This window comes from Podarcis filfolensis (assembly GCF_964270895.1).
Source record: "Podarcis filfolensis genome assembly, chromosome: 16".
NCBI classification, from domain to species: Eukaryota; Metazoa; Chordata; class Lepidosauria; order Squamata; family Lacertidae; genus Podarcis; species Podarcis filfolensis.
Genome location: NC_139620.1, coordinates 17,486,311 through 17,511,930, shown reverse-complemented (window position 1 = coordinate 17,511,930; position 25,620 = coordinate 17,486,311). Strand labels below are relative to the sequence as shown.

At 43.3% G+C, this 25,620-nt stretch overlaps 1 protein-coding gene and 1 long non-coding RNA gene across 2 annotated transcripts in view; both read right to left on the bottom strand.

Annotated features, from left to right (window-relative positions):
- The window catches only part of LOC310751508, a 126,403-nt gene that overhangs the window by 98,858 nt on the left and 1,925 nt on the right, over window positions 1-25,620 (bottom strand). The window lies entirely within an intron of this gene.
- Window positions 12,514-17,995, bottom strand: LOC310751200 (arylacetamide deacetylase-like 4). Its single transcript, XM_083590390.1, has 4 exons — window positions 17,323-17,995; window positions 16,355-16,571; window positions 15,604-15,667; window positions 12,514-13,310 (listed from the first exon to the last, which is right to left on the bottom strand). Exons 1-4 carry the CDS (start codon window positions 17,497-17,499, stop codon window positions 12,536-12,538), a joined length of 1,233 nt encoding a protein of 410 aa, XP_083446516.1. The 5' UTR covers window positions 17,500-17,995; the 3' UTR covers window positions 12,514-12,535.

The following is a 25,620-nucleotide window of genomic DNA, read 5'->3' as shown; positions in this document are numbered from 1 at the left end:
CTTTCTGTGTCTCCAGCCCCCGGCCAAGGTCGTTTTATTCACAAAAGAACTTTTTACAGAGTGTTCGTAAGAACCAATCAGATTTCTTCTGAGCATTTCAACAAACCCAGGTAGGGAAAAGTTAAACTACCAAAACTTAATTAAGCATGGGGTAAACAAAGAACAGAACTACAAAGGAGAGCATTTGGCACCACCGGAGGTGATAAACAAGCAATATACGTGATAAAGGAGGATGGCCAGGAGGACAGCGATCATTATCACCTTCATGTGAGATCTGTTTCCTGGCCCTAAGATTAACATCCTAAGATTAACATATTAGAAAGCTACTTCAAAGAAGCTTACCCACTATCTTTGATGACCCAGAACGCCTGCCTGGCTGTGTAAGTGACTTGTGAAGAAAGAGAAATGGAACAGGTGCGGATTGATCAAGAATCATATCAAAATAGTTTAAACCCAGTCAACGCAATGCTTTCATTGCTGACACAGATGGCTTACTCTATATTTGTTATAATTCCTCATAGCAATCCCACCTGATCACTACAGGGTGGCTGCTGGTGCACTAGGTGGCTGGTACACCAGCCAGACAGCCAAGCTCTCCTTGGAACCCCACTAGGCCAACACATTCAGTGCTGGGGATCGATGGCGATGGCAGAGCCCTGAAAGAACACTCTTCCCAGATTAATAATGCAACCCCTCCCCTCCGGCCCACAGTCCGTGACTGGTGGAGGACAGAGAAACCCGGGGGCGCCATCTCTCTTAAGGTAACTGTTTCTCCTTCACACACCCAGGTCTCCGTCACACAAGCCAAGTCGGCCCCCTGCGAGGTAAAGAAATCTTGCAAGGTGGCAGTTTTGTTGCCTATAGACCTGGCATTGCACAGCACCAGTGACGGAGGTGAGTAATCCTTGCTCACCCTACCCTCGTCCCTCGGGATGGGGCGCAGATTGGAAGGGGTACGAGCGTATCCTTATCTCAATCCCCTTTGCCTATAAAATCTGCCCCCACTGCCATACCTCCCTCGCCCCTCCACGGTAGCAATCCCAAGCCTCATACTAGCCTCCATTGATGGTGTGAAAAGAATTTTATGGTCTTAGATATATGGCAACGTTCATAACCACACGTACATAGATCAGCACAGGAAAGCCAACCTGGAACCATTTTGATTCCTAAACTGAGTAAATGTTTCTCTGCATGGTCAAAATGGAAAAGCCTCCCCATTGTCTCTTCCTTCACAAATCCTGTCTTAATCTGTGTTTGAATAAGGGTGTGAGCCTTATCATTACAAAAGACTGCCCAGGCTCCCCAAGAAATCCAATCAAGTAACCTGCCAGACAGGAAATAAACAAAGCGACAGGAGAAAACAACATGCAAATGTTCTGTTTTAGACCGCCTTATCTGAGGGGTGGTCTTAGGTTACACCCCTTCTGTGATGAATGCATAATGTTTCTGGGGGTGGTCTTGATCTAGAGGAGGGGAATTTCAAAAGTCTTTATAAGCCCTTGCACAGCATTTTTGGGGGTCCTCTTCCTCTCCTGCGTGTGAGGGGAGTACCCTGTTGCAACAGATCAATAAAGATCAAGCTTACTAGCTGCTTTGCTTCTCAAATATTCTCTGGTTGACCTCTGTTATTTTCTCCTACCAATAGGGAACCTATGTAAGGACTCTATATGGGCTCTTGGATACCCCATAAGGGAAAAGGGCATATTTTTATTTACCACAGATGGCGACCACGCACGAAGGGACTTTTGGTTACCCGGATTCTGGGGGCGAGGAAGGACTGGTTATCCAGCGCGCACCAGGCAGTTTGCCAGGAGGAATAACCAGTCCTCCATCGATCCCAGGGTCTGGAAATAACTGGAGGTTCAGCGGGGTTAACCAGGGGAAGCAACGCTTGATCAGGCCGGCCTTAAACAACCAGTCAAGAGATCGTGGGATCACCAGGAACAGCGCATGCGGAAGTGAGTATTAAGTAGGAAACACTGGTAGTGGGTTGGGTTCTCTAAACCACAGCAACCAAAATTCTTTAATTCTTCCTTTTCCCTTCAAATCTAAAATTTCTACTTTTTTCCTCATCTAAAAATTGCCTTCTCTTCCTTTCTGTCCCCTCGATCTCAACACCAGTCCTAGCCCTTCGGAGTATGCCCAGGCAAAAGTTTTGTGTGACTTCTTTCATTTCCCTTCTACAGTCTATATGCCGACCTATTCCTTCGGAGTTTTGCCCAGAAAAAGGTCGTGCTTTTTCTTCTGTACTGAAACTATAACTCCCAGGTGCAGCCGCACCTCTGCCATGGCGATCTTTGTTAGAGATGACCTGTGAGCAGAGAAAGCAAGGGCACCTGATTCCTTTCCTTCTTTGTTCTGAGTCCCAATCTGGCACTGCGCTACGCAAGCGTCCAGTAGGGAACTCTCAGGTTAGATTGTAAGAGGCAGGAGGTTGCTGTGGGCTCCCCGGCTGAGTAATGACCATAGGGGGGGGGGGTTTGAGATCGCTGATCGCACTGTTAGCTTAGTAGCCAGGAAAGGCCAACAGCTGTACCAGCCTAGTAAGTCAGGCCAGACGAACGGCGGTGTGTCACAGTACTAATTCTCGGAGTTGTCCAAATTGAGTCTACTGTGGGGTTATTTATTGTGTTTCCTGAAAAGTGGGGATAAAACCCCGACTGCAGTATAAAAGTAAAAGCTAGCGCTATTAAAATTCTTAAAATGGGTGCACCTCAATCAAAGAAATGAATCCGCAGACTCCTGATAGGAAAGAAGCCCAGTTGGCGCTTATTTCCGGCCTGGACTCTGACAGTCCCCTTCAATTTGTGTTTAAGAAACGTTTTTCCTGTGTTTAAATTGTACTTAGGTAACATCCAGCAGCTGCTTATCTTAAATGTGCCATCTAAAATAAAAATGCAAGCTTGCTCCAAAATTTTAAATTAAGAAAGCCATGTTGGGCCTTATCAATCTTAAACAAGACAAAAATGAGAATGAAGTGTGCAAATGTTTGTTATTTGAGAGAGGCTCAAAAGAGTCTTCCTCCTTGTATGTACTTCATTAAGCATATGCCTATGAAAGTATGGTCTTCCTTCTAAGAAAAATATCTGAGTCCAGTTTTAACTTTGATTTGGTTGGACAGAAGAGTTATTGTAAGGCTCCTGATATCAGTCTCTATAAGACTTCCTGGCCTCTTTTCAGGGGTTTTTCCTTCTTACTTCTGTGCCAGGTAAATTTACTCCCGAGTAAGCTTCCTTTAAAGGAAACTGCAAAAGGGGGGGGGGCATAGATTAGGTTTACTATTCCTCTGCAAGTTCAGGAAAAATTGTTCACTTTTGTATTCCTTTTAAATCAAATCTATGGCTGTTTTAACTATGCTTAATAAAAGATCCTCTCCCTATCTTAGAAAAAAAAAACTGTTCACTTAATCTTCCTTTAAAGATAATTTCTCTAGTTACTTGCATTCTTTAGTCTAAGGAAGCAAACTCAAACTATCTCAAGATCTGCTAAAAGGGTTCTGTGTAAAGTTGGGTACTTTTATTTTCCTCTTCCTTAGTACATGATAGGAGCATGGCTTGTGGTCTCCTCCCCAGTTGTGTCTGTGTTCATAAGTATGTGTGTGTGTCTCGGGTAGTACAAATCTTGCTATGAACACTGTATTTTAGGGTTGGACTAGATGACCCCAGGGTCCCTTTCAGCTCTCTCAATTTGTGGCTGTGTGGAGGGCCATGTGTCTGCAAGCATGTGATGAGTTGAAATTCAGCCCAACTTTGCTCTTTGTTTTTGTTTTTTTAAAAGGTGAGAGGTAAAAGCCCTGATGTTTTGAAGCAGAACTGGTGATATCAGGCATTTGAGTGATTACAGTGTTTATCATTTTGTCTATTATTTACAAAAATCAAACTTGAAAGTCTATTCAAAGTTTAAGCACATAAAAATTCATATAGTCAAGTAGAATGAGCCTTGACCATCTATCCTGTAAATAAAGGGCAGAAAAATTTGTCTGCAAATGGTAAGGCTGAAATGACTGAGAATGTTAAAAATCCTATAAATTATGACTCTCTGGCCATTTTTTCCCATATATAAGGGCGTGGCATTGTTCTGCGAATGACCAGATAAAATGACCGATAATATGACCAATAATGATAGCCCTTTCCTGTAAATAAAGGAAGCACTCCCTTGCTTGGGCTGCAGGAAACATGATCCCTTAGAAAATTTCTAGCTTTGGTAAATGCTTGAATTGCGGAGTTTCTTGTTTTGTTTTAAATCTAACCCTATTTTTTTTAATCTACTCCTTACCCTTTATTTCCTTTATTCAAATGGTAATTTAGCCAAAAGATTCAACATTTTCAATAGTATAAAACTGTTTGCTGAGACATGAACTCTGCACATGCACAGAGGCTAGATCAGCTAAAAAAAAACAGAGAGAGAGAGGGGAAGAAGGGGGGAACTGTAGAAGGGGGAGAGGAGGTTTGGAGAGCTTGGGCTGCAGGGAGAAACTTATCCAAATTTCCTTATGTAAAACTTGGAACCACTGAAGGAAATCACCCTTAATGTGTCCTTTGCTCCAGGGGCTACATAAAACAAAAGCGTTAAGTACTGGACCATCAAAGTCAAAAGGTTGCCAAGTTTCAAATCTTAACATGCCAAATTCTTTTCACAGGTAAATATCAAAGCACTCCCCCACCAATGGGATTTAAATCACAGACTTTGTTTGTGTGCATTTTAGGAACAGCATTTCCTGACAGGCTTCTCACATGAAATAATTTTCCCTTTTAACAGGATATGTGAACCCCGATAACAAAGTGTTTGTCCCTTCTTTTCTCCCACAGCAACTTACTTTCTGTTCTGTGAAACAAGTCTGAAACCTTGCTGTATTAGTGACTTCCATCTCTTTGTGGCTTTGACACTTTAAGTTACAAATAATCTGTTTTCATTTATTAAATCAGTTTTTCCATGATGTCTATGAAATTAATCGAAGCACAACCAAACATTGTTTGTGGAATGGTATTTGTTTACCTTTTTGCCTGAGTATTATTATTTTTGGTTCCTCATAGGTCATTGTGTGTGTGTGTGTGTGTGTGTGTGTGTGTGTGTATGTGTGTGTGTGTTTTACTTTGGGGACATGTCCATCACATATTGAAAGTCATTTTAAGCCCTTTTCCATTGTTTTCCCATTTTTTCAGTCCAGTAGTAATCTGTGTGGTTTTGATAATATCTTTGTATTATTTAATAATAATTCTTTTCTAAATATGATGTCTTTGTGTCAAGTCTGTTTTCATCTGACTGGTAATCTAATTTTTTGCTTTCTTTTTTATTTTTTAACCTTTGTTGTATTTTTTACAGTTCTCTTTCTATACATGTGGAGTAATTTTTTATTTAATAATATGAAAAAAACAACAAAAACTAAGTGAAGGAAAGCAAACAAACTTAGCAGATAATAACAGTAATTATATGAAAATGTGATAATAATATTAAAATGAGTAAAATGCTTAACTTGCTAAGATAACTCAAGGAGATTGGGGGGGGGGGCTTTTGCCCCTTCCTTTTCTAACTCTGTCTTTTAAGTCCCTAAAAAACCCTGCCCCCTTACAGGATGTCACTTCTACAGATGTGTTACTACAGACCTATGATGAAAAAGCTTCGCCACCACCTGCAGCAACAACAGACACCAAAGTTTTCAAAGTGCCCACAGCTATCGCTTTCAAAGGATATAGACTGACAGAGGAGTGGGGCTGACAAAGGGGGGAGGAGTTGAATTGCAAGGACATTTTATCACTTTTGAACCTTAAGACTGTGCTCCAGGATTGAGAAGATCACAATTGTCTCAAGATATGCAACTGATATTTAATTAGGTTTTTTTTGTATTATGTGTTATTACGTAGGAATGTTGAAATGTGTCTGACAGTGTGTTATTTCCACAAAGGGGGGGGGCTATTTTTGTGTGTAATTGTTTTTAAGTTTAATGTCTTATTCCTTACACCCCAGTGGAGGATTCTCATACATTTTATGCGTTCTAATAGACCAGGCTATTGTGTAGTCCAATGTTTAGATTGTCCCACCTGGCACTATGCCAACCTTCCCTACCCATTTTAAAATTGTGCTAAAACTCGCTTTACCATGGAGAAGCTTCTAAGATACATGAAGGTGGATATGCTTTGGTTTAGCAGGAATGATCCCTTATAGAGTTAAATTGACTTATTTGGACAAGTGCCCTTTTTAAGAATGGTTTTCTTTTAACAGTTTGTTTTGATAAGTTGAGAACCATGAGCACATATAAATTATAATTGGACTCAGTTTGAATTGGGCAAGTGTATCCAGGCTGCAATTAGCTTTTTGGTCCTTTAAGTGCAAGTGAGCAACTTCCCATGAGTGCAAGACCACAGCCTATAATAAAATCCCACAGAAAGGCCAAGGCAAAGACATCTCTCTCATGAGATGTCCAAACCTGTGCCAGCTATGGTGAATGCCAGGCGACATGGTTAAATGAAAGCCCCGAGGGGATGCAACAGGATGTGTTGCTGTAGCACTATGCCGGTGTGAGACCACAGAAGCACTATGCCGGTGTGAGACCACAGAAGAGCTAGCTTGACACCTGAGAAACACACAAAAATGGCGAAGGACAAAACACCAACTGCATTTTTCAGTCAGTAGTGGACCTTCCTGCTAAATGTAAAGCATAGCCACTATTGAGAAAATGTTTCTCCCAAGAGCTAGAATGCCACAAGTAATTTAGTAACAAAATGCAACATATGTTATTTTTAGATGATATATTTATACAAAGGCATCCATTTACAACATACAATGTTATTATTTGTGGGGCAAAAATTTTTAAGAAAAATTCTAGCCCCAAAGGGGGGATAATGTGAAAAGAATTTTATGGTCTTAGATATATGGCAACGTTCATAACCACACGTACATAGATCAGCACAGGAAAGCCAACCTGGAACCATTTTGATTCCTAAACTGAGTAAATGTTTCTCTGCATGGTCAAAATGGAAAAGCCTCCCCATTGTCTCTTCCTTCACAAATCCTGTCTTAATCTGTGTTTGAATAAGGGTGTGAGCCTTATCATTACAAAAGACTGCCCAGGCTCCCCAAGAAATCCAATCAAGTAACCTGCCAGACAGGAAATAAACAAAGCGACAGGAGAAAACAACATGCAAATGTTCTGTTTTAGACCGCCTTATCTGAGGGGTGGTCTTAGGTTACACCCCTTCTGTGATGAATGCATAATGTTTCTGGGGGTGGTCTTGATCTAGAGGAGGGGAATTTCAAAAGTCTTTATAAGCCCTTGCACAGCATTTTTGGGGGTCCTCTTCCTCTCCTGCGTGTGAGGGGAGTACCCTGTTGCAACAGATCAATAAAGATCAAGCTTACTAGCTGCTTTGCTTCTCAAATATTCTCTGGTTGACCTCTGTTATTTTCTCCTACCAATAGGGAACCTATGTAAGACAACTCGATAAACTCTTAATTAGTCGAGTAGGACAAACCAGCTAACCATCAGCTACCTCTCTGATTATATGAAAACTATTATATTATTTGTCAACCTATTATTATAATCTTAGACTAACCAATTAATTAAACTGGAGAATAAACCACAAAACATTCCACAGCTAAACAGAACTACCATATAACATACATTCAGGGAAGAAAAACCACCTAAATAGCAGGAAAACAACAATCAAGCATCTAATAGTAGACAAGCAGAACTTAAATATAATCATAAAACAATGGACTATAAAGAAGTGAAACAGATGGCAAAGGAAGGGGGGAGGGGAAAAGAAAAGGAAAAAATGGTTCTTGTAGCAGACAAGGTTCTTGTAGCATCATGTGCCAGCTCGAGTCTACTCAAATGATCTCCGAATCTGCCAACCTGGACAACCAGGCAACATCGGGGGACGGGCAAAGTAAGGAGGGGCAGGCTCGGTAAATGCCCTGTTCAATGTCGATGCCGTGCCCGATGGTCTCAGGGGACCCTCCCTTGCTGTTGCACTAGCACTTGTAGTGGCAGAGAAAGTGTTCCTCTTAGCATCAGGAGTCCTCAGGTTTCCCCCCACAGCTGGTGTTCTCATGGCCACGGGGTGATACCTCCGGGGGGGGGAGCCTCCGTTACATCATCCTTCTCCATGCCAGGGCGGGAACTGCCAGTGTTGCTGCCTCCAGGACCGACCGTCCCCCAGCTGCCACCTAGGTAGGTTTGATGTCTCGAGACCTGAGAGGTTCAGAATTGGCCTCATCCTAAACTCCAGCTGCCACCTGAAGAACGGATGTCGACTCACCCCCAGGTGGAAGGCCCTCACCACAAAGGCCCCTGAGAGCCTTGGCCTCACGTAAGTTCTGTTGGTTACCTACTCTGCTATGGCCAGCTGCCAGCCCTGTCGCTTACGAATCTCTGGTGTCTTGAGAGTGGAACCCCCCCCTCTCCAACTTCCCTAGGTGCCTTTCAGTTGAGTCATCTGCAGAGTAATATATCTTGACCCAGGCTCCATGCTGAGCATTTAATCAGTTTGTTTCAGTTTAGGAGTACTGCTGGCGTACAGCACAGTTGGATTCACAAGCTAAGAGGGTAGAGGCAAGCCCAAATGGAATGCTCTTGTAATATAGCGTCTTTGGTAGCAGTAAGCGTTCTCCACCTCCCTTAGTTCATATAACACACAGAATCAAAGCCTGAGTCAGACTCAGTTCGGGGAAAAGTTCAGAAGATTAATTAAAATTGTTTAGAGTTACGAGTCCGTGAAATAGGCTGGGCGGCGACTGTTAAGCTGTTTGACTTCGTTAGATCTGATTTACTGTGCCAATGTCACAAGTTCTCTGATGTAAGATCCCAGGTTGCCAAACACATAAAACATCCCCTACTTTCGATAAGAACAGGGTTTCAAAGTTTAAAAAGTGAAGAAGGAGTAGGAGTCCCCAATATATAATTGAGGAGAGCTCTAACAAGCGCATCTTACCTCAGCGCTATCTTCTCCTCTTTACCTTATAACAGGCACTGTATGGAGCAGTTACAGAAATCTCAGTATGGTGCCTATCTTATTCTGAGATGTGGGCTGAAGAAGTGCTAAATACCAGTTTGGGGGCAGCCTGGGCCTATTCATATTTATTTAGGAGTCCCTATATTTTAATGGATTTACACGCATTAGTAACTGTGCGTAAGAGTAGAGCATTACCTGTGTTAAGTTGGAAAAGACTTGTTTGTTTATGATCTGGGGTTCAGGGGTGCCAATGCACTACCGGATTCCCTGCTTATGGAATCGTCCACATGCAGACAGATCTAAAGACAGAAACTAGCTGTTATAAATAAAGCCTGATTGGATTTATTCTGATGACTTCTGTAGAGAATACAGAAAAAAAGCAATGAACTAGCTGAAAAACTAATTTTAAGGAAGTCAATCTGTTTCAGGACACCTCATCCACCCCTTCCAGACATGTTTCCCTTGTCTCTTTCTCGAAAGAGGTCATCATACAGGGCGACCAAAGCAGTTTCTGCGCCAAAACCAGCCCTAAACCCCAATAGAAATGGATCCAGAAAATCAGTTTCTTCCAAAAGCACCTAGAAAAATGACCTTTTAGTAATGAAGTCATACTCTCGCCAGCGGCGCAGGAAGGGGGGTGCGGGTCTCCTCAGGAGTCATCACTGGGGGGGGTGACAAAATGCCAAAAATATGTGTTTTAAAAATAAAATTTAAAAATTTGGGCTCACAACATTTTTTGAAAAAGTAATATTATTTAAAATGAGTTTAATAACTTTGTCTGACAATTAATTAACCTCAACAAGTCATTGAAACCTTTTAGATCAGTCAACAAATGCAACAAAACGCGGCTGAACTCGACGTAATGGAGAGCGTATGAATAAGGAAGGGGAGTGGGTGTTTCCACCGAAAGCAAAAGGAATTGATTTTGATGATGTGATTCAAAATTTGCAGAGAACAAATTTAGGGGGGAAAGGTTTTGTAAAGGGAATTGGGGTTGCTCGTGCGTAAGGGGGCTGCTGCTCTAGGCAACGTTGTCTGGCTAAACCTTTCCCTGGCTGCACAGCACTTACTCCGTGGCTGTGTCAGTCACTGGCAGAATCCGTCAGTGGGTGTTTCCTAAACTTCTTCCAGCATAAAAGCTGTTTGACGCCAAGTCTCCGCCTAAATTCTCTGCGTGGAAGTCTTCTGCACAGAGTGGGCGTGGCCAGCGGAGGTCCTGGGCTTGGAAGAGTCTTGGAGCCATCTCTCCGAAGTCCTTCCCTCCTCCCCTCTCTTCCTGGTGTCACGCCCATTTCCTTCCCCAAAGGAAGTGTTCTCTCTCTCCCTGCTGGTCCCTTCTCCTGCATCGTCGGGGAGTGTTACCTCCACTCTTGGCTCTGATGGCAGTTCCCTGACAGGTTTTAAGTGCTTATGCTCACAATGTTAAGTAAACCAGAAAATCTTTAAATCATAACTTTACATCTTACCATTAAACATGTTTTTGTTTTCAAAATGTATTTGGTGACTATTATTGTCATCATTCTTAAGTCAACCTACATTACTAAACACAAATAGAAAAAGAAAAGAAGATGTAATTTTAAAATCATAATATTTTTCATAAATAAATGGCTTCCCATCTCTTCCATTTTGTACTAATAAACTTGTTGCCTATATTGTCTATTGTCTTTTTATTAACAGTATTGTCTTTTCTATCGATTTTCCTTTTATATTCAGTGTCTACAGAAATTACTCAAAGGCTGTTACCGTTTTCAGATTGCAACAATTACTTTTTAAATATTCCTTAAAACAATTCCAATTTGAGATAAACTCCTGTTTGGATTTATCTTTATTTCTTTCTGATAAATAGTCTAGCTCCACATATTCTGTCAGTTTTAGTATCCAGTCCGATCTAGTAGGTATATATTCACTTTTCTAATGTGTAACTATTATAACCCTCGCAGCTGTGGTGGCATACAAAAAGATTTTCCTTGTTTTTTTAGGGATATCCAGACCGGTAATGCCCAATAAGAATGATTCCGGTTTTTTCAGAATATTTACTTTTTTAAAAAAATTAAGTTCGAGAGAGATGTCATTCCAAAATGGTTTAATCCCTTTGCATGCCCACCACATATGTAATGTAGTCCCACCAGGTCCTCCACATCAACAATTCTTAGAGATACTGCCAGGGAGATAAAGTCCATCATGACTCCACGTCGTCTCCGGACGTCCATCGATCTCCCGTAGACACGCAGTATCAGCAATTAGCGACACGAGCTTCCAGAACTAGCTTGTGACATTCCAGAGCTCATGCACACTCTATCAGCAGATAATGCACAGCCAAAGTCGCACTCAGGAGAGCATTATTTACAAGTTTTATTCAGCGTTGATCAGAACAAAAAAACATGACTGCCTGCTTCAGTGTCTCCGACACAGAGAGAGAAACGAAAGCAACAGAAAACATAAACATCCTGTGAACAGGAAATGCGCAGGCTGTGACACAAACATCCTGCTCCCTTTTAAGGTGGAACGGAAATATCCTAACAGTTTCTATACATCTTAGCAAGTTTACAGGGTGTCAAGTGCCAGCGATAGAAAACTTTTTGGAGGTTTTCCCTTATAGTACAACCCTTATAGTAAACTTCCAATTAACCCTCTGTAGGAGTGCAAATATCCAGAGTGTGGGGTCAGGTGAGATTACTATGAGGAATTATAAAATATGCATCAAGCCATTGTGTCCACGATGAATGCATTGTGTTGACTGGGTTTGATTCATTGACAATAATTTCTGATCAAATCCCACAACCCTCTGCATCTCTGGCTATTTCATCTACTGCCCATTTCTCTTTCTTCACAAGTCATGTACACAGCCCAGTTGCTTAGACAGGCAGGCTTCTGGGTCATCAAAGACAGAGGGCAAGTTTCTTTGATGTAGGATGTTAATCTTAGGGCCAGGAAACAGATCTCACATGAAGGTGATAATGATCGTTGTCCTCCTGGCCATCCTTCTTATCATATGTATTGATTGTTTATCACCTCCGGGGGTTGCGAAATGTCCTCCTTTGTAGTTCTGTTAATTAGTTTTGGTAGTTTAACTTGTCCCCACGTGGGTTTGTTGAAATGCTCAGAAGAAATCTGATTGGTTCTTACGAACACTCTGTAAAAAGCTCTTTTGTGAATAAAACGACCTGGGGCCGAGGGGGCTGGAGACACAGAGAGACAGAGATTATTATACGCACCCTTCCCAGAGTCTTGCTGGTTCAAGCCTCTGTGTGTATTCTTATTAATCAGAGTTCAATCCTTCCTTTAGTTTGTGAATGCCTCAACCCTCCAAAAGTTTTCTCATTGGGACAACTCTGGATCTTGAGCCCATCTAATCATAGATTAGGCCAATTCATGGAGGAGGCTATAGGTATGTTTGCAATATTGGGGGTTGTATGCCGCTGAATACTGCTTGCTAGGACTCACAAATAGGAAGACTTTTCTTGCACCCAGGTACTGTTTACTGGCATCTCAAGAGGCCTCTGTTTGGTCACTGTGAGAACAGGATGCTGGATGAAGTGGGCCAATGATCTGATCCAGGAAATGACGAAGACGGTCATTTATTTCTATAAAACTTTTAAGAACTGTACCATATGCTGCAAACATTTCTTTGAGCTCGGAAATTCAAATGGCCCCCAACCAAAAATGCTAAGTCCTGCATGGCCTGCATCTGGAAGATGATGATGTGTCACTAGCACACCGTTGTCCTCTAACCGCTTCTTGTACAACAGCCCATCATCCCGGAGAACGTCATACTCGCAAGTTAGAAGGAAGGTCTCTGGGAGCTGGCGGATTATGTCATCCTCTGCTAGAAGGGGGGCAAACATTGCCTCAAGACCTCTTTTATGTTGTTCATAAATTTCTTCTGAAAATGGGGCAGGAGCATTAGGGACATAGCCCCTGGCCTTAAATTCTTCTGGAATGTTATCAGCACTGATCCATTTTCGGTATTTCTCCCTCAAATCAGGAGGGACGTGGGCACCTTTTATAACTGGGTCCACATTTATCTCCTTCCCAGTGATATATGTCGAACCAAATTTAACAACTCGTTTCCTGAACAAGGGAGGAACTGATTGGTTTTGCTGATAAGATGGCAAATCAAAGTCCACTGCTTGTAGAAATGGGTAGATCAGGACCTGAGCTCGCAGTCTTGGGAGGTCCTCTCTGGTCACCAGTTCTTGACAAATAGCTGCAGCATATGTGCCTCCACTACTGTCCCCAGCAATGGCAATGCAGTTGGGGTCCACTCCGTATTCCTCTGCATTCTTCAGAAAGTGTATTGCAGCAGTTAAACAGTCCAGCACAGGGACCGGATAGAGATGCTCAGGAGCTAAACGAAATCTAAAAAGAAAACAAGATATCACCCACACTCAACATCATACACTTCACAGAAAAGGACCGTTTGCCTGCATTACATATTGCAAGTGTTGGGAATCTTTTTCACCCCTAGGGCCACATTCCTTTCTCTGCAACCCTATGGGGGCCTGGGACAAAAATAGAAAGCAAATGCAAACTTTCCTTTTGGAAATCTACACTTGTTCCTACACATAGCCACACACCATTCTCTCCCCTCCAGCTGCTTCCTTCTTGTTTTCCCCTGTCCATATCTGGATCTACACTCACTTTTTAAGTGTTCTTAGAAAGATATTTTAATATCATTCTACAATGTAAAGGCATTTGGTTTCTCCTTCGCATCCTTTTCTACAACATATACCCAATTATTTGACAGGGATGACTCTGCACTGCCCTCTGGTGTCATGTTTCAATGGCACATTGTTTAAGTTCTTCAACTGGATAGCCTAACCCGTTTAAAACTCATTTTGAGTGTTAAAAACCACAACTGTAAATGAGTCCATTAGCAGGTTCCTGTAGCACTGTCCAGCATCCTGTGCATCAGTGAAGTTATAATCCCACTACTTGGTATCTACCTGTCCTCCATCCACAGCTCACCTGATCAGGTTGGCAAGACTCCTAGCAATTGCTAATAGCAATGGATACTAGTCACAAGGATGATGTGCTACCGCCACTATGAGAGGCAGTAATGCTTCTGAATACCAGTTGCTGGAAACGAACTGGGGAGAGAGCTCTTCTGCTCAGGTCCTGCTTGTCCGTTTCCCATTCGGGCATCTGGTTTGCCACTGTGAGAACAGGATGCTGGACTAGATGAGTCCCCTTTGGCCTGATCCAGCAGATTTCTTACTATGTTCAAAGTCAAAGGGATTTGAGCTAGAAATCTAAATACAAAAATGAACACCCATTCTAAATGTTGGCAAAATCACTATGTTTACAACTTTATAAAGTTGGAAAGCATTTCACCGATTGAACTTGAGTCCCAACAAGACAGAAGTACTCTTTCTGGGGGACAGGGGTTGGGTGGATGTGGGGACTCCCTGGTCCTGAGTGGGGCAACTGTGCCCCTAAAGGACCAGGTGCTCAGCCTGGGAGTCATTCTGGACTAACAGGTGTCCATGGGAGCACATGTCAGGTCTGTGTCCAGGGAAGCTGCCTACCAACTCCATCTAGTAGGCTGGCTGAGAACCTACCTGCCTGCACATTGTCTCACCAGGGTGGTACATGCTCTGGTCATCTCTGGCTTTGACTATTGCAATGCGTTCGATGTGGAGCTACTTTTGAAGGTGACTTGGAAAGTACAACTAATCCAAAAAGGTAGCAGCTAGACTGGTGAATGGGAGAAGCAGCCAGGACCACATAACACTAGTCCTAAGAGAACTACATTGGCTCCAATGCCATAGTGAGCTTCATGGGGCATGCAGGTTGCACTTTTTCGGGAAGTGCCGGGCCTGCAGGGTGCCCAAGGTGGCGCATCCCTCCTGGGCACCAACCGGCTGAGGGGGACATGGTGGGAGTGTGCTGCCCCCATGCTGCTTTTTTGGGCAGCACTGGGCCTGCTGGGCACCGAAGACGTGTCCCTTCCAGGGGCCCTCCTTGTGTGGCCAACACGTCCCCATTGTTTCTCAGCCACCAGAGGGTGACTGGGGGGGGGGTTCAGCAGCTCTGGTGTGCTGTGGGCCAAGCCCCTGGCCGCACTGACTTTCCTAGACGCTGGTGTACCACCCCCAAAGGTAAGTGCTTCCCGTGGCAAGTCACCCCGTACACTTCTGCCTAGCTATGCCACTGATTGGCTCTCAATATGTTTCTGTGCAGTTTCAAAATGTTAGTGCTGACCTTTAAATCCCTAAATGACTTGGGCCCAGTATACCTGAAGGAGTGTCACCACCCCCATTGTCCAACCCAGACTCTGAGATCCATCTCCAATGGACTTCTAGTGGTTCCCTCACTGCCAGAGGTGAGGTTACAGGGAACCAGGCAGAGGACCTTTTCCGTAGTTGCACCCACCCTGTAGAATGTCCTCCCAGCAGATGTCAAGGAGATAAGCACCCATGTAAATTTAAAAATACATATGAAGACACCCCTGATCAGGGAAGTTTTTAGTCTTTGATGATTTATTGTGTTTTTACTATTTTTTTGTCAGGAGCCGCCCTGAGTTGCCGGGGCTTGCCAGATGCGTACCATATAAATTATTATATATATATAATTAATATTCCCTAGGAAAGGTTAGAAACTGAGAGGCATTCCATGTCCTTTTTGATACAATGAGAGTGAAGCCACTTACCCAACACTCATAACCACTGAATCACTTTGGTGTGCAATGAAACGGCAGACCTTTTCATAGACTTCTGGAAGAAAGCACAAGCCCCACAACCCCTCCATTACAATTTTTCCTGGTCAAGAACACTGATATCATTGTGAGTTGAATCCATTGTTAGTTCTATTGAAAGTAAAACTGTTGAAATATAGAGATAGATGGATATATCTGCTTATTTATTTATATGTCATAAATTGGATGCGCTTCTTGACTGTATAAAACAACAACTTTTAATGAATTTCCTCTGGGAAAAACTCAGTTGCATTGAACTCTTTGTAAATGGGGCATCGCTAGCTAAAAACCATTCTGTGAGTTTTACCCTCTCCTGATCTGTAACAGAGATCAAGCAGTTTCAATGGATAAAAAAACAAAAACAAACTTCCTCCCGCATTTCTTGGCTTCTTTCCAGTTATTTCTGATAAACTTCTGGAAGCACTTACAAAAAAGTCCTTTCGGGCTTGAAGCAGAAACACCTTCTTTGACATTTTAAGGATTTTTCATTGACTGTGATACTAGGAATTAATACAGAACTGGTCACCTTTGTAACAAGAGGTCTCCGCCTGTTTTCTGACCACACAATCCAATCCTACACAAAACTTAAGCTGCCTACAGGAGTAGTAGTAACCACTTCCACACCTCACATAGCAAGCATTTCAAGACCTTTACATTAAAGTACCTCCTCAAATTACCCTTTTCAAAAACATTCCAAAGAGCTTACGGATGCTTCCGATGAGTCCAGCGCCTCCATGAAGATAGATGATTCCTCTCCTGTTCCCAGCAGCTGGTGTCTTGGGCCAGTACACCCTCACAGGCACCCCATCAAAAACCAGGTCCTTTCTGATCAGCTTTGAGTCCTTCCTTGTTGGTATGGCATCGTACATAACCCTGAGGAAGATATGCTTACGGCAAATGCCCAGTTTTTCCAGAAATGCTCCCTGTTGAAACAAAAACATTCAGCATTTATGATCAGTCTTAGATAATTTTGCATTTTAAAAAAGTGCATACATGCACTGCCTATGGAACAAACCCCTCACTTGTGAGGCACCTACACTGTATATCCTTTCACTCTCCACTTAGAGATTGGGATGTTGTGAAGGTATGTATCTATAGATATAGATATATGTACACATATATAAACATATATACACATAAGAACGTAAAAAGAGTCTGTTGGACCTGGCCAATGGCACATCTAGTCCAGAAGCCTGTTCCCAGTGCCTGTGGGAAACCTTTAAGCAAGACCTGAACACAGGAGCCCTTTCCCCTTTCCATATCTGGTGTTCAGAAGCATTGCTGCCTCCACCTCTAGAGGCATAGGCATGGAGGCTAGTAGCAACCCATAGCCTTCTCCTTTGTGAATTTACCGTACCTTTGGATAGGTATTCAATTTGGCAGCCATCACTGCCCCTTGTGGAAGTGACTTCCATAATTTGAATATGTTCGGTGTGAAGAAGTACTTTCTTCCATCTGTCCTGAATCTTCCAACACTGAGCTTCATTCGATTGTCCACAAATTCATGAGAGAGGGAGAAAAACTTTATCCACTTTCCATGTTATGCTAAATTTTATAAACTTCTATCATGTCGCCTATTACTCGCCTTTTCTCTAAACTAAAATATTTGAAAGGTTACAGCCCTTCTAGTAGAGGGGCCACCTCATTCCTGTGACATATATAAAATAAACTTACCAGTACAAATCCATAGTCCACTACGAAATCAACAAATATTAAATTTGCACGACCGCTTATTCCTTGAGGCAGGTAGGGCCTGGTAAGACGATAATAAACTCCCCATGCAAGCAGCATGAAGTGAATGAAAATGGTCATATATAATATCAGCATCCACAGGGTTCCACCAAATGCCATTTCCTTTCAACTCAGAAGCACAGAGGTAGAGACTTCGTCTTAGCAATTGCTAAGTGACTTTTGTACAAGAACAGTCTGCAGCATGCAAGAGAACATCTTGTGGCCAACCCACACAGTTGAGAAGAAAACAAACAGTTTACTAATCAGTTCAGAATTTACAGGTTATCCATAGCCTCTGAATTTTCATAGCCTCTGAAGGATAATCAGATGGGCAAGCACCCTTCTCTTAAGTCAGGTGTTGCCTATGCAACACATCTTCATTTTTGTGGTGCTTGCCCTCCCACACAAAATACTTTGGAGTCTTTCATCCCTCGTAATTCAGAGAGCGCACGTTATCAGGGATGGCACATCAATGTCAACGTTAACCTCCTGCCAACAGCAGTATCACTGCACCTGTCAGGACAGTGTGGTGATCAAAGAGGTTGGCACTGTGCATGCACACAATGGGAGCCAATCCTGCTCTTGCACAAATTTGATTGCTGCACATGCAACTCCACTTTCATTTATTTATTTTATTTATTTATAAAAAGAGGTAGCATCCAGCTTTTCAGTTTTCTCTGTGGACAGCTGGTCAAGCACTGCACAGCTGAGGACTCTGTAACTCTCCTCACTCTTTCTCTTGATGAGGAGCAGGAAATCGTTGAATGGGAAGGATTAGGTGTTCTCACACTGTAAGACATTTCCAAAGAAATCTCCCTCTTCTGCCAGGGGCAGGGAGGGTCCCTCCCACCAGCCACCAGAAGTAGAAATTAGCAGGACATTCTTGATTTTTCTGAAAGCCACCTGCTTCAGAAATGGGCACATTTATTTTGTCTTCTAAATTGTCATGGCTAAAATGGCCGCTGTTTCTTTAATGCGAATAAAGCTGGATCAGCATGAGTCAGCGGCCTGCAGCAGGTTGTATATATAAAGTGAGAAATGTTAGTTTGTGCTGAGGCTGAGGTTGGTTGGTGAGTGAATGAACGAACGAACGAACGAACGAACGAACGAACGAATGAATGCTGGTAGTGTTGTTGTGTGTCAGTCGCTTTTGCACAAAGACTTTTAAGAATAAAACTCTGCAAGGATTTTCTCGTGGACTCTTTTATGCAGACAAGGGTCTGAGGACCAGGCTGAAGAGACAAAGAGAGATCAGAACCCTTTCCTTCTTTTTTTGCTTTTTACAAACACTGACAGGTTATGGGCCCAGTGTTTCTGAGCATGTGCAGAGTGCAAAACAACTCACAGCATCTCAGCAGGGAGCTGGTGAGTCCTGGTGGTGTGTGGAGCCAGTGGCTGTGCATTGGAGCAGTTGGTGGCAAGCTGTAGCTGTCTGCAGCGACGCTGGAGCGGCTAGGATCTGAGGATCAGGAAAGCACTCAGCGTCGGCTACTGGAACAGTTTGAACTGCTAGAGGACCACAGTAGGTGACTCACAGAGTGGCTACACCAGTTGCAGAGCCAGGCGGGACCTGAGGGTCAACAGAGGCACCAGCTAGAAGCCGGTGAGTGCCAGCCAGGACTGTCCAGTTGGACTCTAAAGAGAGAGTCAGGAGAGATTGCTGGAGGCCCCACAAAAGGGGCTCAGCAAGCACCAGCAGAGATGGCAGATTTCCAGTCTTCCCAAGTTGTAAATATTGGGGGAGGCATCCCTTTTGAACTTCTCTCAGAAAGCAACTGGCTGAGTTGGTCAATAAAATGCAGCAGTTGCTAAGGAGAGATGGACTATGGGACTGTGTTGAAACTGAGGTTTTGAGACGGGACTCTGCTGAGAAAAAACAGCTGGATGAAAGGGCTCGTGCCCAAATTATGCTGTGTTTGAGCAACTCTCAGTTATTGCATGTAGCAAATGCCAGCACAGCGTTTGAGTGCTGGAATTTATTAAGGGCAATGCATGTCAGAGAAACTGCTGGAACTATAATTTCTCTGACCAGAAGGCTGTTCAGGACTGTTATGAAAGAAGGTGAGAGTTTGGCAACTCATCTTCAAATGCTGAAATCTCTGTTTCTTCAACTACAGCAGAGGGGTAAGCATTATGATGAGACTGACCAAACCTACATTATCCTTTCAAGTTTGCCTGGAAGCTGGTTGCCTGTGATTAACAGCATGGAGAGTATGCATCCCCAAGATCTGACCCTTGAGTATGTGGTTGGCAGATTGACCGAAGAAGCAGAAAGAAGGTCAGATAGACAGGCTGAACTCCAAGAACGGAGGAGTTACAGCCGAGGGGGCCAACAGCAGAATCTGCCAATGGAGCAACGCCAAGGTTTGGACTTGGCCATGGCGGTGAGGAGGTGCTATAGATGCAACCAACCCGGGCATCTCCAACGTCAATGCAGGGCAAGACTTCCAGGAGACGACGTGGAGCAGAGACAGCAATCGACGCAGAAACGTAAGCAGAAGGGGTTCTCTTCAGGGAAGAAGAACACGCGTTCTGCTCAGTTTGTGTCTGCATTTTCTCGGGAGTAGAGGAAGATACCTCGAGGAAGATGGTTGCTGGACTCTGGGAGCAGCAGGATTATCTGCAACAGTCGGGAGGACTTTAAAACCCTGGGGAAGCCAGCCGATGGAAAAGACTCAATCTATCTTGCTGATGGTCGTAGAAGCAAGATTGATGGCCAGGGAACATGTTTCCTGCAGTGCTTGAACACTACTCTACCAGAGACTCTGTTTGTCAGCAGTTTGGACTATTGTTTACTGTCTGTAAGCTGTTTGATTAATGTAGGGTATAGTGTTAAGTTCACGCAGGATGGTTGTCTGATAAAGAATGGAACTCAGGTATGTGGCCATGCAAAGTTGGAAAATGGGTTATATGTAATGCAGGACAAGCCTGTTAAAGCAGCCCAGGTGGTTCAGGATAATTTGCCAGTTCATAAGGGGTGTGTACATGAACTGCACAGAAAACTGGGTCACGCCAATTTCCGTGTGCTTTCAGAAATGCAAAAGGTGTGCAAGAACCTAAAAGTAAATAGCTGTAACTGTTTCCTAGATTGCAATGTATGTAAAATGGCCACATCTAAGAGGAAGCCTGTGGCTTCTAAGAGTGACAGAGTATCTAAATAGGTTTTAGAACTTGTCCATTGTGATGTGATAGGCCCTTTTCCACAGAGGACTGAAGGGGGCGCCAGATATGCTTTTCTGGTAATAGATGATAAATCATGTTTTAGTTGGTTGTTTTTGTTAAAGCAGAAATCTGAGTGTTTTCCCACATTCAGAGAATGGGTTGCCCAAGCTGAAAAGCTCATCGCTCACCCTGTTGTGCAGTTGCAGACAGATGGGGCAGAGAATTTCTGAACAAACAATTTGGGGCATGGTTGCAATGTAAGGGGATCACTCATCGCTTGACTAACCCTTATAGCCCTGCTGAAAATGGTCTGTGTGAAAGACATGGGGCTGTAATACAGTCAGTAAAGGACTGCCTGCTAGTGGATGCAGGATTGGGCCACAACCATAGGCTGTGGGGCGAGGCTCTCCTTACAGCGAACTTTTTGATTAATAGAACCTGGTCTAGCTCTATAAAAGATATTCCTTATCGTGTATTGTTTGGGAAAGAACCAGAGTGGACAATGCTCCATAATTGGGGTTCTTGGGCACATGTAAATATCCCCAAAGCTCAGCGCCAGAAAGGGGGTGCTAGAGCGCAGAAACTGCGGTTTGTGGGATATCAATCCTATGGCAAAGGGTGGCATTTCAATTTACGCCCAGGACACGTGGTTCTGTCACGAAGCGCAGACTTTGCTGACCAGGACAGATGGACTGCGATCCATGCCAACCCAGATTGCCTACTGCCCCTGCAAGTAAGAGAAGATGCTTCTTCTCAGCCATTGGCAACACAGGAGCAGGAGGAGGAGGCACATATTTCCCCAAAAGACATGGCAATAGATACTACTTCTCTAGAGGAAGAGGAAGAAGAGCCAGAGATAAGGGGGGAAGAAGAAGTAGTTGTGCCTAGACGCTCTCAGCGTTCAAACAAGGGTGTACCTCCTTCAACGTTTGACCCTAGGAGGAGTGAGAGTATGCAATGTGAGTTGTGTGGAACCACAAAGTTATAATGAAGTCTTAGACTTACCCCCTGGGGAACGTGCTTTGTGGGAACAAGCCATGAAAGAAGAAATGGACTCTTTTAAACATAACAAAGTGTTTGAGGTCATAATGCCGCCACCTGGTGGCAGAGTGGTGTCATGCAAGTGGGTTTACAAAAGGAAAACCCTTGCATCTGGGGAACCACGTTTTCGAGCCAGATTAGTAGCCAGAGGGTTCACTCAGATTAAAGGGGAGAGTTATGATGAAGTGTTTTCTCCCACTGTAAAGAGTGAAACTTTTCGTTTAATGCTTTCCATTGCTGCTGTAAGACAACTAGCAGTGCACCATTTTGATGTTGATGCTGCATATCTGCATGCAAATTTAGACCATGAAGTGTTAATGAGACAACCCCCTGGGTTTGAAGAGGAGAATGGTGCAGTCTGGCGTTTGAAAAAGGCTGTTTATGGTCTCAAACAAAGTGGAAGGTGTTGGAACCAGTGTTTAAATGAAGCCCTTGTAAAACTTGGTTTTAAAAGGAGTGTGGCTGATCCATGCCTGTACACCAAGGGGACAGGCAACAAATATCTAATGCTCTTAGTCTTCGTTGATGATTTGCTTGTAGCAGGGAGTTCCACAGATGAGATCCAGAAGCTCACAAGTCAACTGGAAAAGAGGTTTAAGCTTAAAGCCTTAGGGCCTGTAAGCAATTACTTGGGAGTAGAAGTAAGGCAGGAAGCAGATGGAAGCTTCCTATTGAGCCAGAAAGAGAAAATTCTTCATTTGATAGAGCAGTTTGGCATGGAAAACTGCAAGCCAGTTCAGACTCCCATGACACCAGATTTCCCAAAGACAGTATGTGATGATGAATTTGATCAGCCTGAGTTGTATCACTCAAAAATAGGATCACTGTTGTATTTAAGCCAGTGGTCAAGGCCAGACATTGCATGTGCTACAAATGTTCTGAGCCAACGTGTATCTAAACCCAGTACTGCCGATTGGTGTGCTTTGAAAAGGCTTATCAGATATCTAAAGGGGACACTAAATGTATGTTTAAAGATATCTAGTACACAAGACGAAAAACTAGAAGTATTTGTTGATGAGGACTGGGGAAGCTGTGTAGCTACTAGAAAATCTACAAGTGGAATGGTTATGATGTTTGCCAATTCCATAATTGGATGGAGGTCAAAGAAACAAGGATTTGTTGCGACCTCATCCTGTGAGGCAGAATATGGGAGCCTGTCGCTAGCATGCAGTGAAATCATGTGGTTTATACAGATACTAAAAGATCTAGATTGTAAAGTAGATTTGCCTATCCAAGTGTATGAAGATAGCCAATTGTGTATTGCATTAGCGGGCTCGGAAATAATGAAATCCGCATCAAAACATATTGCTATCCGTCATGCGAATGTGAGAGATTGTGTACAGAATGGGCTGATCAAACTGGAGTATTGTCAGTCACAAGATAATATTGCTGATTTGTTTACCAAGCCTTTGCCAGCAACATGTCATAATGAATTGATGACAAAACTGGGTTTATGTATATAGTGTATGTATGTATTGTATGTATGTATTGTTTCTGTTGGGGTTTTTCACATTTAAGAAACAGAAGGGGTGTCACGGCTAAAATGGCCGCTGTTTCTTTAATGCGAATAAAGCTGGGTCAGCATGAGTCAGCGGCCTGCAGCAAGTTGTATATATAAAGTGAGAAATGTTAGTTTGTGCTGAGGCTGAGGTTGGTTGGTTGGTTGGTTGGTTGGTTGGTTAGTTAGTGAATGCTGGTAGTGTTGTTGTGTGTCAGTCACTTTTGCACAAAGACTTTTAAGAATAAAACTCTGCAAGGATATTCTTGTGGACTCTTTTATGGAGACAAGGGTCCGAGGACCAGGCTGAAGAGACAAAGGGAGATCAGAACCCTTTCCTTCTTTTTTTGCTTTTTACAAACACTGACAGTTTTGATACAAGCCCTTCTCTTTCCTAGCGAACAAGAGGAATTTATTGAAGTTCAAGGACACATTCTAGCCAGAAAACAAAGGAGCCAATGCCTAGGGGCCAAGGGGTGTTCCCCCACCGGGAAAATATTTGAGGGGGCCTCCCTCCCCCAAAGTTGACAGGCATTGCCATTCAAATGGTGTATATCTTCAAACATTTCTCTGATGAAAATTGGGATGTCCTGTTCATCAACAACAACAATTTTATAACAGACAAGTCTTCATTTTTGTGGTGCTTGCCCTCCCACACAAAATACTTTGGCGTCTTTAAAAACCTCGTGATTCAGAGAGCCCAAGTTATCAAGGTTGCGACATCAATGCCAGCGTTGGCATCCTGCCAACAGCGGTGTCACTGCCCTTGCCAGGACAGTATTTGGAGCATAGAGGACTTTTTTTTTATTTTTCTGAAATCCACCTGCATCAGAAATGGGCACCTTTATACTGTCTTCTAAATAGTTTGGGGTTTTTGATACAAGTCCTTCTCTTTCCTGGCAGACAAGAGGTGTTATGAAGTTCAAGGAAACATTCTAGCCAGAAACAAAGGAGCCAACTCCTAGGGGCCAAGGGGTGTTCCCCCACTGGAAAAATATTTGAGGGGGCCTCCCTCCCCCAAAGTCAGCAGGCATTGCCATTCAAATGGTGTATATCTTCAAACATTTCTCTGATGAAAATTGGGGTGTCCAATTCTTCTATTATTATTATTATTATTATTATTATTATTATTATTATTATTATTATTATTTTATTTATACGCCAGCCATCTGACTGGGGTGCCTCAGCCAATTTAGGTGGCTTCCAACATAAATAAAAACATAACAAAACATAAAACATTACAAAACTTCCCAATACATTGCTTGCTTCAAATGTCTTTTAAAGGCTATATACCGGTAGTTACTCCTTGGGCTTGGGGTTTGCATAACTCTATACCCTCCAACATTTCCCTGGTGAAAATAGGAACTTCCTAAGGAAAAGTGGGACATTCCAGAATCAAATCAGAAACCAGGACAGCTTTTATAAATGCAGGACTGTCCCTGTAAAATAGGTGTGCTTGGAGGGTCTGATTGTGTGCATCCACTTCATCATGTGCCCGATTATGTGGGTTGGAGCTTACTTGCCCCCCAATATTTTATTCAAGCTGGTGCCTCTGCCAGGAAAAAGTATTCAACAAGGATTTGAAGTATGGCCCTTGTGGCCAGGTGAAAGGGTGTGTGGACTGGAGGGAGAGGCAAGGGACAGATCTGATTTCACATTGGTCTGAGTATTCTTCAAGATGAAAGAACAAACCCCTATAGAACTGCATTCAATGTTTGTTCTACTCAAAGTAGACCTATTCAAGTGACTAGAGATGACTAGTTGTCAAGAACTACTGGCCAGGCAGGACCTCCCAAGACTGATCCTCATCTACCCATTCCTACAAGTACTGGACTTCAGTTTGCCAACCTGTCAGCAAAACCATTCAGTTCCTCCCTTGTTGAAGAAACAAGCTGTCTGTCAGGAAACTGCCATCGGAACAGGGGCGGGAAACAGAGGGGCAGTTGTGTTACAGGGAGCCTCCAAAAATCTTATGAAGCAGTTCCTCTTCCAGCGATGAGGAAAGCCCCACCTCCAGTGGGGAAGAGGGAAAAGGACCAGAGGATGCTGGTGGGAGCCTCAGCACCGCTCCTGGCCAAGCTGGATAGGAGGGAAGCACACCCCTTCCGTTGCCCACCCTGCACAGAAGTCTAAAGCGCAAAGATGGAAGGAAAAGGCTGGGAGTAACGAGACAAGCACTCCCGGATTCTGCTAGTGATTGAGGCAGACACGAACTTTGGGGTTCTGCACTGTAAATAGTTTTGCACCAAAATAAAACTGGAAAAAGACAGGTCGGCGTCCTGCCTGGTTACTCGTGAGCAAGCACCCTTGCCATCTGACACTGTCAAACTTGGCGTAAGATGTCTCACTGAACAGATGGTCATTCTGGATGGAATTATGAAAAGCACCCTTTTCCCAGAAAAGGGAAATACCAGAAAATGGATCAGCCAATAACATTCCAAAATGATTTAAAGCTAGGGGCTTTGACTCTACAGCACCTGCTCCATTTTCATAAATACTTTATGAAATTTGTAAATCAGCTGGTGAAGCAATGTTTGCCC

What these genes read in the sequence shown, in the direction of transcription:
- LOC310751200 (XM_083590390.1), bottom strand. Translation starts at nt 17,499, where the DNA reads ATGGCATTTGGTGGAACCCTGTGGATGCTGATATTATATATGACCATT. An exon ending in TGGACTCATCGGAAGCATCC is followed by an intron (nt 15,668 to 16,354) that starts GTAAGCTCTTTG and finishes GCTTTCTTCCAG; the next exon opens with AAGTCTATGAAAAGGTCTGC. An exon ending in TCAGTGGTTATGAGTGTTGG is followed by an intron (nt 13,311 to 15,603) that starts GTAAGTGGCTTC and finishes TTTTCTTTTTAG; the next exon opens with ATTTCGTTTAGCTCCTGAGC.